The 14,805-nt window shown below is 49.8% G+C and overlaps 1 protein-coding gene across 11 annotated transcripts in view; it reads right to left on the reverse strand.

The window, feature by feature from the left end:
- Positions 1-3,261: 3,261 nt before the first annotated feature.
- Positions 3,262-14,805, reverse strand: part of PAX2 (paired box 2) — an 88,583-nt gene continuing 77,039 nt past the window's right edge. For 7 of the 11 annotated variants that reach the window (XM_074339185.1, XM_019724919.2, XM_019724918.2 and 4 more), the window contains 3 exons: positions 7,542-7,643; positions 5,228-5,314; positions 3,262-4,721 (listed from right to left, as the gene is read on the reverse strand). In XM_074339185.1, the coding sequence (XP_074195286.1) occupies positions 4,600-4,721; positions 5,228-5,314; positions 7,542-7,643 (311 nt within the window). In that variant the 3' untranslated portion in view covers positions 3,262-4,599. Of the gene's footprint in view, positions 4,741-5,227; positions 5,315-7,541; positions 7,644-14,805 lie in introns of all 11 variants that reach the window. The other 4 variants (XM_074339179.1, XM_074339177.1, XM_074339181.1 and 1 more) reach the window with 1 other exon arrangement.

Consider the following 14,805-nt stretch of genomic DNA (forward strand, 5'->3'; position numbering starts at 1 on the left):
GGAGAACAGGCCTTATTTGTGTTTGGGGTACGTATATGGGGCTGCAGTTAGAACAGGCAACTAGCCAAGGACTACAACAAGCCAATTCCAAGCAGAAACCAGTACCCAGGAAGGATAGAGCATGAAAGCTTCTGGATAGAGGTGGTCACTGTCAACAGCGGGACCTATGCTGTCCAAATCAGTACGAAGTAGACCAGAAACAGAACAGAAGGTAAGGAGCTCTGGTGAGAGGCCCTGGCTCTCAATTTGATGTATCAAGGAGAGCAATGCTCCCAGTCGGGGGGCACCTCGAGGCAAAGCCAATGCAAAGCCCAGGCAATGGGGCCAAGTACCCTGCTACATATGGTGAGGGCAGCATTGACTAGGCCAACCCAGTGCCTTGACCACTTCCAAGAACATACCTGGGCATGAGGCAATAGTCAGATGTTCTGCTATGCTGGGTTTTGATGGGTTCTGAGCAGGATCTCCAAAGGGAAGTGTACATCGTCTTGGGGTGGGGGCAAGATAATCCATTTAGGCATGAGAAGAGAACATTAGAATTTCTATGTTTATGCATTCCAATCTCATTCTTTTCCTATTTTATGTCTTAAAAATTAATAATATGTTAGTTCAATAGCACATTTATGCAATTTATAAATAAGTAAATATTTAACTATATAAATAAATATATAAATATTATATTGAGAGTACACATTAAGAATTCTTTTTACTGCCATGTTTCCCTGAAAATAAGATCTAGCTGGACAATCAGCTCTAATGTGTCTTTTGGAGCAAAAATTAATATAAGACCCGGTATTATATTATATTAATTATATTATATTATTATATTATAAAGACCCTTATAGTAAAATAAGACCGGGTCTTATATAAATTTTTGCTCCAGAAGATGCATTAGAGCTGCTTGTCTGGCTGGCTAGGTCTTATTTTTGGGGAAACGTGGTAGGAGACTGATGTTCAAGAGGGGGAGCACTCTGCAGGGTGGAAGCTGAAGGTGGGACTGTCATTTGCTGAGATGGGGAACAGGGAGGGGACACAGGTGGGGAAGAAGGAGGAAGGGGATGGGCTTCACTAGGGGCTTGCTGATTCATTGGGGATGCTGGTATCCTCCTGCAGTGACATGATGGGGGCTGAGCTGGGCAAATAGGCTTGGGGAAAGGAAAGCCTCTGGGATCCTGGTGGGAAGGAGGTGTCTGGGACAGACGGGCCCCAGCCAAGACGGAAGGTCACTCCTTAGTCAGCCTGCAGGTCCTGTTTGCAGCCCCCCGCCCCCAGCCATCCCTGACAGCTCAGAGCGTCAAGAGCCTTCCAAGTGGAAGGAGGCTGAGCTGGAAAATGAGCTGGGAAGTTTTCCCAGGGGCAGAAAAGGAAAGTCTCCAAGGGCAGAGACCAGGTGGAGGCTGCGGCCTTTTGGGGAGGGCTGAAGTTGGGAAGTGAAGGGATAGAGAGGGGACCCCTTCCAAGTATCTCAGATGCCGCCTGGGCAATCCTGGACAATCACTCCATCCCTCCCAAACAGGAACAGAGACACAGGACATACAAAAATCCTTCACTGGACACGTGGGCACAAGAACAGTAAGAGTGTCTGAAAAAGCAAACAGTTCCCCAATTCCCCACCCCCAGAACCACCCAGGGACATATAGACCTTGGGCCGGTAGAAATGGAAGCACCGACTGACCCAAAGACAGGTTCCTGTTCTCCCTCTCGAGGACACACCCAAACCCACCAATCCTAGCTGCTGCTTTCCGGGGCCCGGGACTCCGCAAGACACAGGGGGCGCGCGAGGTCTCGGGAAACCGCAGGTACTCCCCGGGGCTCCGCGGGGCAGGGCACCACCGTCCGCGCCCGGAACAATATGCGCGGCGAGGGAACTTGTGACAAGCGTTTGCGGTCTCCGCGGTCTTTATGCGGACTTGGGGGATAAAATTGCGGCTGCGCGGGGAGCGGAGGAAAGAGACAAGACAGCAAACAACCCCCCACCTACCCGGAGAGGGCCTCCGAAGTCGTTCCGAGAGCCTGAACCTCAATCTGGGTGCGGGTGGAGAGGCAGGGCGACCGACCCATCGGCCTGGTATAGACACGTAATTCGAAGTTACTCTGAAGTTTTGGAAAGCTCGTTGCCCCAAATGAGAGGCAGGTGGGGGAAGGTGGCTACTAAAGAGCCCACTCGTCTCGACCTTCGCCTGCTTTCAGCTGCCCCCAAGAGGGTCTTGGCAAAGGGGTGGGATGGGGGTCACAGTGGGTAAGTAGTTGGGAAGATCATTGAAGGGGTTATTTGGGATCGACCAGTGTGAGGGGAGGCCTGTCCCAGAGACAGGGAGAGACAAACCTGGAGCCATGGGGAGTGACATACAAAATTTTATTATTATTATTATTTATTATTATTATTTATTATTTATTATTATTTATTTATCATGTGCACAAAAAAAGAAAGAAAAAGAAAGAAAAGAATAAAAACGAACCGACGCGCTCAAAGTGGCCAAGGAGACCAAAGCAGTCAGGGGCTCTCTCGAGGGTTCGCTGGGTCCTGGCTCTGAGAACTCTGACCCGCCAGCCCTGCGAGGCTGGGATGGGCCGGCCCTCGGAGTTTGAACCTCGGCGCCCTGCCGTCTAGCTCGGGCCACTGGAGCCTGGCTGGGCGCCGATAGTTCCCTTAAACTATTCTCTTTTCTCGTTTTCCTTTTCAAATAAAAAGGCTCGAAGGGGAGAGAGATCTGGGCGAGGACTCCAAGCCTTTTCGCATTTGTTCAAGGATTTTTATTTATTTATTTATTTATTTTCACTTTTATTGAGTTTGTTTCTGTTATTTCGAGTCGTCACGATCCACGGGTGAGGAGACATGCAGGGCGCATCGCCGCTACCGAGAGAGCAACTACGGGACGGGGCTGCCCGGCCGCCGGCGGCCTAGGGCGCGCGTGGCACGGCCGCAAGGGGACAAGCCCGGGGGTGGAGCTGCCACCTCTGATCTAGGCTGCGAGGGCAAGGCGGCCGGGGCAGGGCTGAAGGAGGGACAGAGACAGAGGGACAAAGACCGAGAGACACAGAGATAGACGGGGAAAGAGAAATGGAGAGAGGGGAGAGATGCACAAGAGAGAGATGCGGAGGAGAGAGCGAAAACACTGAATTAGAGAGAGAAATAGCCAACAAAACAGAGGCGAGAGGAGTCCACAGGACCATGTTCGTCATTTTGCATAGAGATTTCTTTTGTAATTTTTTTTGTAACATAAAAAATGCCACCCTCCCCCCAGGACGTGCTGTGCTTTAGTGTGTGTGTGTAGCTGTGTCCCCCCCTCCCCCCCAGCGAGCGGCGACTCTCACAGCACAGATAGCGGGGCGCATCTACAGGCAGGGCTGGCGGGCAGCGGGGACTCTACTGGGCAGGGCGGGGCGGACGGGGCGGGGTTATATACACGGGTTCGCCTTCACACGACACACACCGTCTTTCTACAAAGCAGCAGCCTGTTGGGTTTTTGTTTGTTCCTTTTTGCAAAGACCACCATATTAAATAAATGTAGACTTTTTTGCGGTTCTGTTCAGTTTCTGCGGAAGGAGGAGGCTGGGGGGGAGTGGGCGACCTCCACTTCCACCCCGCCGCAGCTCGCTAGACGCCAGCTCAGAAAGAACCTGCTCCTACCACCCCCAGATGGAGAGTCTGTGTCGGGGGAGGGACATCAAGTAACTGCTGGGGAAGACCAGTTCCCCATGGCCTGTGGGAACTGGTCCTGCGGCAGGCACCGGACAGCCTCCGATTGGGCAGCGAGTTAGGGAGAGATGTAGAGCGATGGGAAAAGGACAGGCATGAGGGGAGACTGGGAGGTCAGCAGATGGCTGAGACGCTGAGGTAGGGGCAAGGTGGGGTTGAGAGTCTGGTCACTAGAAGGAAGTGCCTGGGCAGTTCAGATGGAGTAGGGAAGAGCCAAGAGTCGGGCTCGGTGGCTGCGGGCTGCTGGGGCCTCCTTGCCTCGGGTCCCAACCTTGGAAAGACCTGAAAAACCCAACCTTTGTCCCTAGAGCCCAGCCCCCACGCCCCCATTCCATTCCACCTCCTGCCTGGGGCTGGGCACACTTGGAAGGCGGTGGCAGTCCAGTGGCGCGGGGGTAAGGACTTTTCCCCGAGGGTTCCGCAGGAGCCTCTTACTCCTTCTGCAGAAGATCGGTTTGTTCTTTTAATTCCCTTTGCCCAGTCCCTCCAGCGAGGCCTCCTGGCGCCGGAGCGTCGGAGGCGGGCTGCTCCGGGGCTGGGCCGCGCTGCAGTCCGCGCTGATTGTGTGTCACAGAAACGTGTCCCGCGCGCAGCGGGCCTGGCCAGAGTCCGACGTTGTGGATGGTGCTCCGGGCCGGCTCTGACGAGGCCGGATGAGCTGGGTCGGACCCTCCTCCCTCCTCGCTGCGCCGCGCAGTCCAGGCAGGCGGGGAGGGGCGGCGGGCGGGGTTGGGGGCAGCGGGCCCAGGCCTGAGGGTCCCGCCCGCGGCTCCACTCGTCCTGTCCGGCCTTCGATGGGGTGACGTGAAGGGCTGCAGGCTTCCTGGGTGGGGATGGGGCTGGGGCGGTGGCGAGAGGCTTCGCGTCGCATCGGTCCTCCCTCTCTCCGGGGTGGGCGGTCAGACAGGGACGATGTGGAGGCCGAAGCTATCGGCCTGAAGCTTGATGTGGTCCCCGCGGTAACTAGTGGCGGTCATAGGCAGCGGCAGCAGCGGCAGGGGCGGAGCCCCGGGGGGCGGCACTATAATAATAAGGGGAACCTGGAAGTTAACACAGGAGAAGAATGGGCTGGGTGAGAGGACAAACAGGAGAACAAAAAAGGAAAGCAAAGCAAAGCAAAGACCTCCCGGGCCTGGGGTCTGGCGGGATTCCGGCAGGGAGACTTTGGCTGGGCTGCAGGCCGCTAGTCTCCTGGAGAGCTGCATCACTGGGTGGGAGGGGGACTCAATAGGCGACCGCAGCTGCCCTACTGTGGACCTCCCAGGTGGGTGGGGGCAGCGCAGGGCCTTCCAGGGAGCTGAGAGGGAAGGGAAGGGAGGGGAGGGGAGAGGAGGGGAGAGGAGGGGAGAGGGCGGGAGGCGTGGGCATCCTCAAGGGATCCTGGCCCTCAGTGATGCACTAACGAGCCTGCCCGGCCAGCACCCAAAGGTCGGATGGCGGGGAGTCGGACGTGTCCGGAAGCAGCCCCGCGGAGCCCGCCGGCGGGCGGACGCGCTGAGCCGCGGGCCAGCCAGGTGGCGTACTCACTTAGTAAGGCGGGGTTGCTGAATCTCCAAGCCTCGTTGTAGGCGGTGTACTGGGGGTGGCTGTACGGGTTGCCGGAGAACTCGCTCCCTGCGAGAGGGTGGGGGAGAACGGGTCAGACACCAGCAACACTGGTACAGACCCGACACCCCTGACCAGCGGCTACCCCCCGGGCCCAAGGTGCAGGTGCAGCGGACAGGGCAATGCCTGCTACCGACGTGGGGGCCGGGCGGAGGTGGAGCAATCCACTGAGTCCACGTGGGGAGAGCCTGTGGTGTGTGTGTGTGAGGGGGCGGATGCGGAAACACCCACGCGCCTCGCATACCCGCATGAAGGCAACTGCAGGGCAGTGCCCGGCGGTAGCTCCCCTGTGGAGGCGCTCCGGGCCACCCTGGAAGGGTTTGTTTCAGGTCTAGTCTCCCTGCCCCGTTTCATTCGAGGGCCAGAGCCTTTTTAGTGGAGACTCTGGTTCTGGGAGCCATAGCACCACGGGGTGGAAGAGGGGGAGGGTGGCGAAGAAAGGCCCTCGGGACACTTTGTCCCAGAAAGTCCTAAGAATAGCATCTCAGCACGGTGCCAAAACAAGGGTGGGGGCTCTGCTGGGAAACACCCTCTCCCGCCTTGCCCTCTAGAGAGTCGATTCTTGGGCCACGCAGCAGGGAAAGCAGGCGGCGGGGAGCAAGTGGACTGCCTGCTGGTCCTCGCGCTGTGAGAGAAGGGCCTCGTGGGCTGGAAGCCGTCGGAAGCGGCTTCACTCCCTCCGCGGGAGAAAGGCCAGGCCTCCGGGTTTCCCCCTCGCCCTTTCTCCTGTGTGATGACCCCAGACTGTTTACAGTGATCCCTAACCGCGGGTTAAGTAGAGGAGAAGGGGCCCCTCTCAGAGAGAGAGCTGGGGTGGGGGTGGGGGATGCAGCCACTGGAAAGCCTGTTTATTGACGAGGAGGGAAAGCATGCGTGCAGCAGGATAATGAGCTTCTGAGCTCAACTGTGACCAAGAGGAACTGAGCTATCTCCTTCCCCATCGCTAATGAAACAAGTGTAATTTCCTCATCAGCACTAGATTCTGTTTAACGACTCCCCCCTTGCCACCGTGAGCTCTCTGCGGCTCCCCTCATCCCCACCTCCTTGCAGACTCCCCCCTCCCTCACCCCCACCTCTCTAAGACCTTCTTCAGCCTCCACCTGCTCACTGCTAGGACCTTCCTGGAAGAATCTTCTTGCCCCCAATACTTCTACTCCCTCTACCCCACATTTGGGTAGGACTCCCCTCACCCTCACCTCTCCTTACCCAGTTCCTCTAACTCCCTTCAGCCCCTATTCTACCACACCCTGCAGCAATGCCCTCTTTATCATGTTCTCCTCCCCAACTCTGTTTACCCAGGGCTGTCCCATTTGGACAGTCCAGGAATGGGGCCAGTCACCTCTTCTTTGACCCCCCACCCCCATGAGAGTTGAGCTTCAGGGAAGGGGCACACAAAAAGGCAGCCAGCAGGAGTGGGTGTAGGCCCAATGAGTCTCACTCTCTTGAAGACAAGAGGTTTTTTTGGTGTTTATGTGAATAGGAGCTTCTACTCTCTTTGGCTTCACGTCTGGCTCCCAGGGAGCCAGGGTTCGGGAAGAGTACAAGCTCCAGCTGCCATCACCAGAGCCTAAATGCAGCCTCTGCCTCTCTGATCCACACAGCCCAACCCAGCTCCTCGCAGACCACGGGTGGAGCAAGGAGAGCCTGATTCCTCTGAGGAGATGTGGGAGTGCTCTATCTCATCTCTCTGAGGTCAGCCTCTCTGGTTCCTGCTATAGCCTTCCTCTGTTCCTCTTCCATAGGGACTAGCTCCCTCCTCTCTCTGGGGTGAGGTGGGTTCTCAACACTGGTCTTCCCTGTGGGTTGGTGTGGACCAGGCTTTGTCTGAGTGACTGACATGCCCCTGGAAATGGTTCTTGGCTCCAAGTTTCCATGGAAACCAGGGCAACTTCTTCCAAGCAGTGTCAGCTGGCTGGGGGTGGGCTGGGGCACTGAGGGCAGAGCTGAGGCTGAGAGCTCCCTGGGCACAGGCTTGGGTGGGTGGACCCTGTGGAAGGGCCATGACATACAGTGGGGTGCACATAGGGGTACTTCTGCAGGCTCCCTCTCTGGGTTGCTTATGAGGGAGGATAGGGGACCTATTGCAGCCTTTAGGGAGAGGGATAGAATAGCAATGGTTTTGGGGAAGGGATGTTGGGTCTCCTTGCACCCCCATCTCAGACTATAGATCACTCAGCAGCTCACCCACAATTTCGTTACCCCACCTAAATTAGGCAGCTGCAACATTTTCACCTACCAGGCACCATTCCTGCCAGGGTGGAAGTGGGGTAGCTTCCCTGGCCAGTGGGGGGCACGTGAGGGGGGTAACCAGGCAGAGTGGTGCTCGCCATGTCACGACCTGGAAAAACACAAAGGGGAAGGGGTGAGGCCTAGAAGAGAGGGGGCTGCCTCTACTCACAGCAGGCTATTTCATGGAAAGAGAACCCCTAAGAGAGGAAAGAGCTGTGTGCAGACCCATGGGGTGCAGATGAGGAGCAGGTCCAGGTATGCCTTTACAAGTATCTAAGTTCGTTACCTAAATATCTGTTCTATGATAGCTGTGCGTGGGCACCTCTGCTCTGCTAGCTCTCTGTGCATGTATGTGCATATGTGTTTGCCTTTGCTTGTGTCTCTTTGTAACCCAAACCCAGAGGGGGTGACCTGGTTTTACTCCTCCTTTCCAGCAAGACATTTGGCTGTGGTCTCTCCAGTAGCCAAATGGACCTCTATTACCATATCTTGCTCACCTCCCCCCTCCCTAACACTCCATCTTTCCCTTCAGCTTGGAAGATACCCCACCACCATCCACACAGGCTGATGGGTCTTCCTTGTCCTTTCCAAGTAGTGCTGGCAGGTGTGGAGAGCAGGGGGCCAGCCAGTGGGCTATTTTGCTGTTAGTGTTTATGGCATTTAAATAGAAAACCACCCCTGAAGCGAATCAGGAGTTTTTGAGCCAACAGTGCAAGTGGATCAGACCAAGTTCCAATAAGCAAAATCTGCTCCCCCTGCTAACTGCTGGACTTCTATCCTGGGAGGCCTCTATTAGCTAGAGCCTGGAGGGTGGGAGACAGGGATTTCCTACTTGCCTGGAGTGAAGGCAAAGCGAGTCAATATTAGGGAAACACCCATAATCCATAGACATCGCCTCTGGAACACAGTTGCACCTGAGTGGCCTCCCTTCCTTGCCTGTCCCCTCCATCACCATGAAGGGGTCACCACCTCCCTTTGCATTTTAGCATGCTCCATTCTCTAACAACAATAATTTGCTCTCCTTCCTCTCCCACACTTCCATGCCCTAGAGACTACTTTATGCTCTCCTGGGTCCCCGTCATCCTCTCCAGATTCCTCTTATCCTCCTCTTCAGCCAGTGCCACTCTCCCACTCTAGTGCCTCTGTCCAAATCTGGGAAGGCAAGGTGTGGCTGGAGGAAGCCATAGAACTATGCATATCTGGCCCAGTTCAGTTTCTTTTTATCAATCACACTAATCCTCATCCTCCTGATGGCTATTCCAAAGTACCTCTCACTCTCTGTCCTTGCCACTCTCCCCTTGAAATTCACCTCACCTCCTTTTCTGAGACATGTGAGTTTCCTCACCCTCACCTTATCACATCTGAGTGATTCATCCTTCCTTCCCTCAGTCTACAGAGATACAGCTCCGATTTCTGTATTTCCAGTTGCCTGCTGAACATTTTCATTAGGTGTCCCACTGTCACCTCAAACCTGACAGGAATAAAAGCTGATTCATCTTCCCCACAATCAGTTCTACTGACGACCCACTTGAAAACCATCAGACCAAAAATATTGGAGTCCTTTCTTGACAGGCTTTTTCCTCCCCCTCTGTATGAAGTCAGTCACCAAATGTGGTCAGTTCCTCTTAGCAATGTCTGTCACGTCCGTCCCTTCTCATTTCCTCTACCACATCCATAGCTCAGCTCCTAAGACCTGCCCTCAGTTTCTCACAACAGTTTTCTTGCTTGTATTCTGTGCCTCCACATTCTTCCCCCTCTGCCCTCTGGTGTCTCCCAAATGTGAAGTCCTCGTGAAATCTTGCTCTCATCACATCACTTCCCTTGTAAAAACCATCATTGATTCTCTGTAGGCTACAGTTTGAATCTAAACTCTGCCAAGCTTTCACAACCTCCCAGGTGCTCTTCCCCACCCAGCTTTCTCAGCTCTGATTTGCACCCCCCCTGGTTTAGTTTGACTGTTTTTCACTGGCTTGTGAGCTGTGAAACCTCTGTGCTTTTGCCATATAGTTTTCATCTTCTTACTCATAGTTTCCCTCTCCTTCCAGCTGAAGTCTTACAACCCCTACTATTCTACTTATCAGAGAAGTTTCTCTCTTCTAAATTTCTATAGTATCTCTGCTCCATGGTTTATCACATCATTATATTTCATAATGGACCAGCCCTGTTGTTTCATATCATGGCTTGCTTCCTCAAATAGATAAGAATCAAACTGAGGGCAGGACCCTGTCTTCTGTGTTATCTTGCACAGTTGAGAATATGGTAGATGCTAAATAAATACTTGTTACTTAATTTTCTATCACTGTTGCTTTTATAGCCAACTCCAGGTGGGTTATATTGTTTTTTAATTGTTTCCTAGGTGTTGGTCTCCTTTGAAGTGGTAAAGGCTGGGGCAAAATGTAAATGTTTGAATCTTTTTCTCTAAAAATAATTTGAACAATGGATTATGAATTTTTATAGGATCATGAAAGATTTACAGTGAGGGACTCATCGTGTGACTTAGCTTTCTCATTCAATAAAATGATTTTCCTCTACATTTATCTGATATAGCTAATATCTTACATTTTAAAACTCAAGAATAAACAACAGTGTAGACCTGTAAACAAGAGATCACAGAGAGACAGAAGAATCTGTGTTTGCTGGGTTTGTGGGTTTTCTTTCATTACTTCTATTATCAATAAAGGGTACACTCCTTCTGACCACCTCTCATAGGAGTAGACATGAAGTGGACGATGACAGCAATGTCTATCAATTCCTAGAGAGATTAATAATATGGCACTTACTGGTTAAAAAAAAAAAAAAAAAGACCCATGCCAGGAGAGTTAGGGAGGATGTAGAAGTTTTGAAATTAGAAAGACATAGAAACGCAAGTCCGCTTGGTCCTGCAATCTTAGTATCTACAAAGCAGCCAGAAAATGCTTCTTTCTTAATAAATAGGAATTTAAATGCATCTGAATTCTGATTTTCAGCTGCATGGTTTCCACAACCTGTCATACATGAATTCCTTGTAATCTATGGTTTTGTCACACAATCCTCTACCTAGCTTCAGGGGAGAGGAAGAAAGGCTGGATGACTGGAAAGGTGTTTCCAGGTAACCTGGAGGTACACCTACTGCAAGGTTTATTTTCACTTGCTTTTCCTCTTGCAAAATGGTAAGTCCAACTTATAGAAAATTTGCATGCTGAAAGTCACCCACAGAATTGTTGATTGAAAGACACATTTCTAAAGTCTATGGATTTTTTTATGAAGGTAACATTGGTTTATAACATTATGTAAGTTTCAGGTGTACAACATTATAATTTGATATCTGTATTTATCCAAAAAATATGAAACCACTAATTCAAAAAGATATATGAACCTCTGTTCATTGCAGTATTATTTAAAATAGCCAAGGTATGGAAACATTCTAAGTGTCCATCAACTGATAAATGGATAAAGATGTGTTATTATATATATAATGGAATACCATACAGCCATAAAAAGATGAAATCCTGCCATTTGCAACAACGTGGATGGACCTTGAGGGTATTATGCTAAGTGAAATAAATCAGACAGAGAAAGACAAACTGTATGATTTCACTCACATATGGAATATTTTTTAAAAAGAAAAGAAACAATGAACTGAACAAAACAAAAACAAACTCATAGATACAGACAACATATTGGTGGTTACCAGACATTTTTAAAATGTGAGAGAAGAGACCCATGGTGAGGAAAAAGCATGCAAGCTTCCTAATATTCAGCTACTCATATGGCTGTGCTTCTGCTGCTGCAGATTCTGGAACATGAGTAGCACCACAAAGAGGTGTCTGTTCAGGACCCCTAAGCCAACAAAGGTGCAAACCACTGCATACAAAGCACTCTCAATGGCTTCATTAGTACACAGGTGACACCTGATGAGCAGGAAAAAAATTGACCAAACTCTTGCCAGAGTCATATATTCTTTTAGAACACTGTTGTCAATAATGGAAAACACATACTGCAGGAAGTTTTCAAATTACTAAGACCATCATACCATTTGCCCGGCAGCATTCTTTGAGCAAGCCTCTTTTAGTGAGAGAATATGAATGGATAATGGAATCTGTGCAAGGAAGAATCGACAGACCACTGGGCCTTGCATTACTATAGACAGATGGACATGGGAGCGGAGACGAACTCTAAAACTGTAAGCATAGCCACATCCTCAAAAAAAGCAAAAGTGCAGGAAGAGAAGAAAACAGCTATACAGCAGAATACACCAGTTATAAAATATGTGCCATCCAACATGAGATAGGAAGCGCTAAAGTATTTGCTTTGCTCACTGACAATGCCACTAACATGAAAACACCACCAAGAATCAGAAATGGATCAAACCCCACATATTACAAGAGGATGGGCATTTCATATTGGATACTTACTTCCTAAGGTTACAAAGGTTTCAAAAGTGGAAGGGCCTTTGAGATGCTCAGCCTAACGTGCTTGTTTTGAAGTTGAGAAAATGGAGGCACGGAAAGCCCTAATGACCTTCCTATGGCTACAGAACTAGTAAATGATAGAGCCAAAGTTTGAAGCTATGTCTATGCCACACTGCCTTTTAATGATAACACAAAGCCAGGTACTTGCCAGAAGAGCCAAAGAAAAGGAAAACAAGTCATCCAACAAGCAAAATCTCATATTGTCACTGCCATCGTTAAGACGAGGCAAGGAAAACAGGATACAAAGAATAAAATTCCGACACCAAAGTCTGTAGTAAAACTCCATGGGGTGGAGTATTAATCTCCTTTGAGAGTTTTCTGAAAAACAAAGAGGCTCTTCAAGACACAGTAGTAGCTGAGAATCTTAAAGTACCCAGAAGTGTTAGATGCACTGTACTTGATGAGGATATCTTCTCAGTTCAACTGCAGAAGTCCCTGAAGATTCTAAAGCCAATTTCTACAGCAATCACTACATCTGAATCAGACAGTGCACTTTTGTCAGACATTCCTTACCAAATGGGCCAGATCGAATCAACTGTTCTGGAGAATCTAAGTGCAGTGCCTCTTACAAGTACAGAGAAAAGCAAAGGGAAAGACTATTAAGAAATTGGAAAATTTCAGTCACCAGATAATTTACGCTATTTTTGTCAGGTCTAAGAATCAAGGATAAAGTTGTGTTTCTGCTTGTACCTACACTAGCTAGCACCTACTATATGGTAGGCACTGTCCTAAATATTTTCTATGTGTGAGCTCATTTAATCCTCATCTCAGCCTATGATGTTGATCTGTTTATAGATGAGAAACTGAAACTCAGAGGGGCTAACTAAGTATTATGTCCAAGATTTCACAGCTAGTAGATGGCAGAACCTGGACTACAGAACAAGCAGTATACTTGGGTGATTCTAGAACGACATTCTCAAATACTGTAGACCCAGAAAATAGATAGGTATTTGGTCCAGGAAAGTGACCTGGGTCTAAGCTAAGCGAATCCCTCCTACAACAGAACATCTTGTACTTTTTTGTTTCTTGCATGTCTCAGCTTCTTCCATTTTCTACTGCAAGAGGTTTAAAATGGGGTTCACTGGTCCTGTAGGACTCCACGGATGTGCTTCAGGGAGTCCGTATAAAGCCACATAACATGTTATAGGTACATGGAAATAATATCTAGATGGCTTTCATCATATTCTCAAAAGTATTCATGACCCAAAGATTAATAAGCACTGTTTATAAAAAGCGAAAAGAACCTCTGTTCTTTGGCCTAAGAAAGACACCGATTTGTTTGAAACCACTTGAATTGTACCAATAAATAAGATCATACAAAGGCTAGCAAAATAACATGTGAAAGAGCAGAGCGGCTTATCTCAAGTCAGGAAAATGTCAACATTCAGAAGACCAAGGAAATAATAAAAAGGAAGCCGCCAAAGCAGCAGAGATGCTTTGGCTCAGTGATGGCTCAGACAACAAGACTTATTAGACATAGATTTATACAGCAAAAGTTATATTCAATGAGTTTAGAGATGCTTTTCCTCAGCATCTTTCTCTGAAAATGAGCACTTTCGGTATCCACTTGACACTGTGGAGGACCCTAAGGCCAGAAAACATAACTCTTGTTTTACTATCCTACCCTCAAGTTTGTCTGCTTCTCATAAGGTAGCGAAAATGAAGACATTAGATTGCTTCAAGGTTGGCAGTCTGTGGCTGCATTTGACACAAGCATTTATATACGACTTCCAAAGAAGACACAGTTATTAAATTTGTAATTACTGCCTAAATATACTGTACACTTACATTTACTGTACCAATTATGATCACTTTATGACCAATCCAAGTTACATAATAACCTAAGTTACACACTTGAAATCTGTAAACAATGCTTTAAGAAGAGGGGAAGAGTTTTTTTGCATGTTTCATTTTGTTTCTTATTCCCCAGGTTTCCAAATCCTCCCCAAGGTTTCTACTCTACGGCAGAGGTACCTGTGTGAGGGCCCCCCAGCCTTAGGCCAGTCTTGGCCCCATAGCTACTCATCCTGAGGTTTGCCTTCTCTGGGCTCCAGCAGAGGGGGCTGTGGCTGCTCTCCTAGCTGATCTTGCTTCCCACTGACAGTTGGCCCTTTCATCTAGTCCCTGGTATGTCCTAGGCAAGGATAATGCCCAGATCTGTGTGGTCTCAGTGAGGTCTGCACCTCCACGGACAACCAGCTGGACAAAACCAGTTATACGGTCGTGTCCCTTCTCACAGCACACAGCCTTCATCTGAGCCATGGTAGTCTGCTGACCTAGGGCCCCACAAGAGAAGACTTCCAATTCTAACGCGTCTGGACCATGGATGGCGCTGCAGCCTCAGGGTCCTGGAATACGGCTAGGGAGTACTGGGGAGAATCACGTTTTCAGAGGGCTGATAGAGAATTTGGTTATCTTCTAGTTCAACTTCCTCAGTTTACAGAGGAGGAAACTGAGGCTCAGAGAGAGGAAGACATCCTAGCCCTCTCCTCTTTTCACCTCCCCACGCTGCCTTCTCTGGCTCCATTAGCAAACCATAAGTGAAGATTGGAGTTGGGCAGCTGCTGGCACTCTGGAGGCTGGGCTCCGGCTCACTGATGGGCTCAGAGTAAGAGAGGCCCTCGTGCTGGGTGGGCAGAGGTTAAGCCTGTTTGCACAGTCTCCCGGTACTCCAGCTCTCCAGTTCCTCTCTGGCTTTATTTTGTTCTCGGAGAGCACTGAATTGTCAGCTCTAATCCCCCTGAAAGCGCAGCGTTTTTCAGGCGCTCTGTGTAAGTGAAACCCTAATCCCAAGGAAAACGGCCACTTAAGCTGCTGGAG

This window comes from Rhinolophus sinicus, linkage group LG07 (genome assembly GCF_036562045.2).
Source record: "Rhinolophus sinicus isolate RSC01 linkage group LG07, ASM3656204v1, whole genome shotgun sequence".
In the NCBI taxonomy this organism is placed as follows: Eukaryota; Metazoa; Chordata; class Mammalia; order Chiroptera; family Rhinolophidae; genus Rhinolophus; species Rhinolophus sinicus.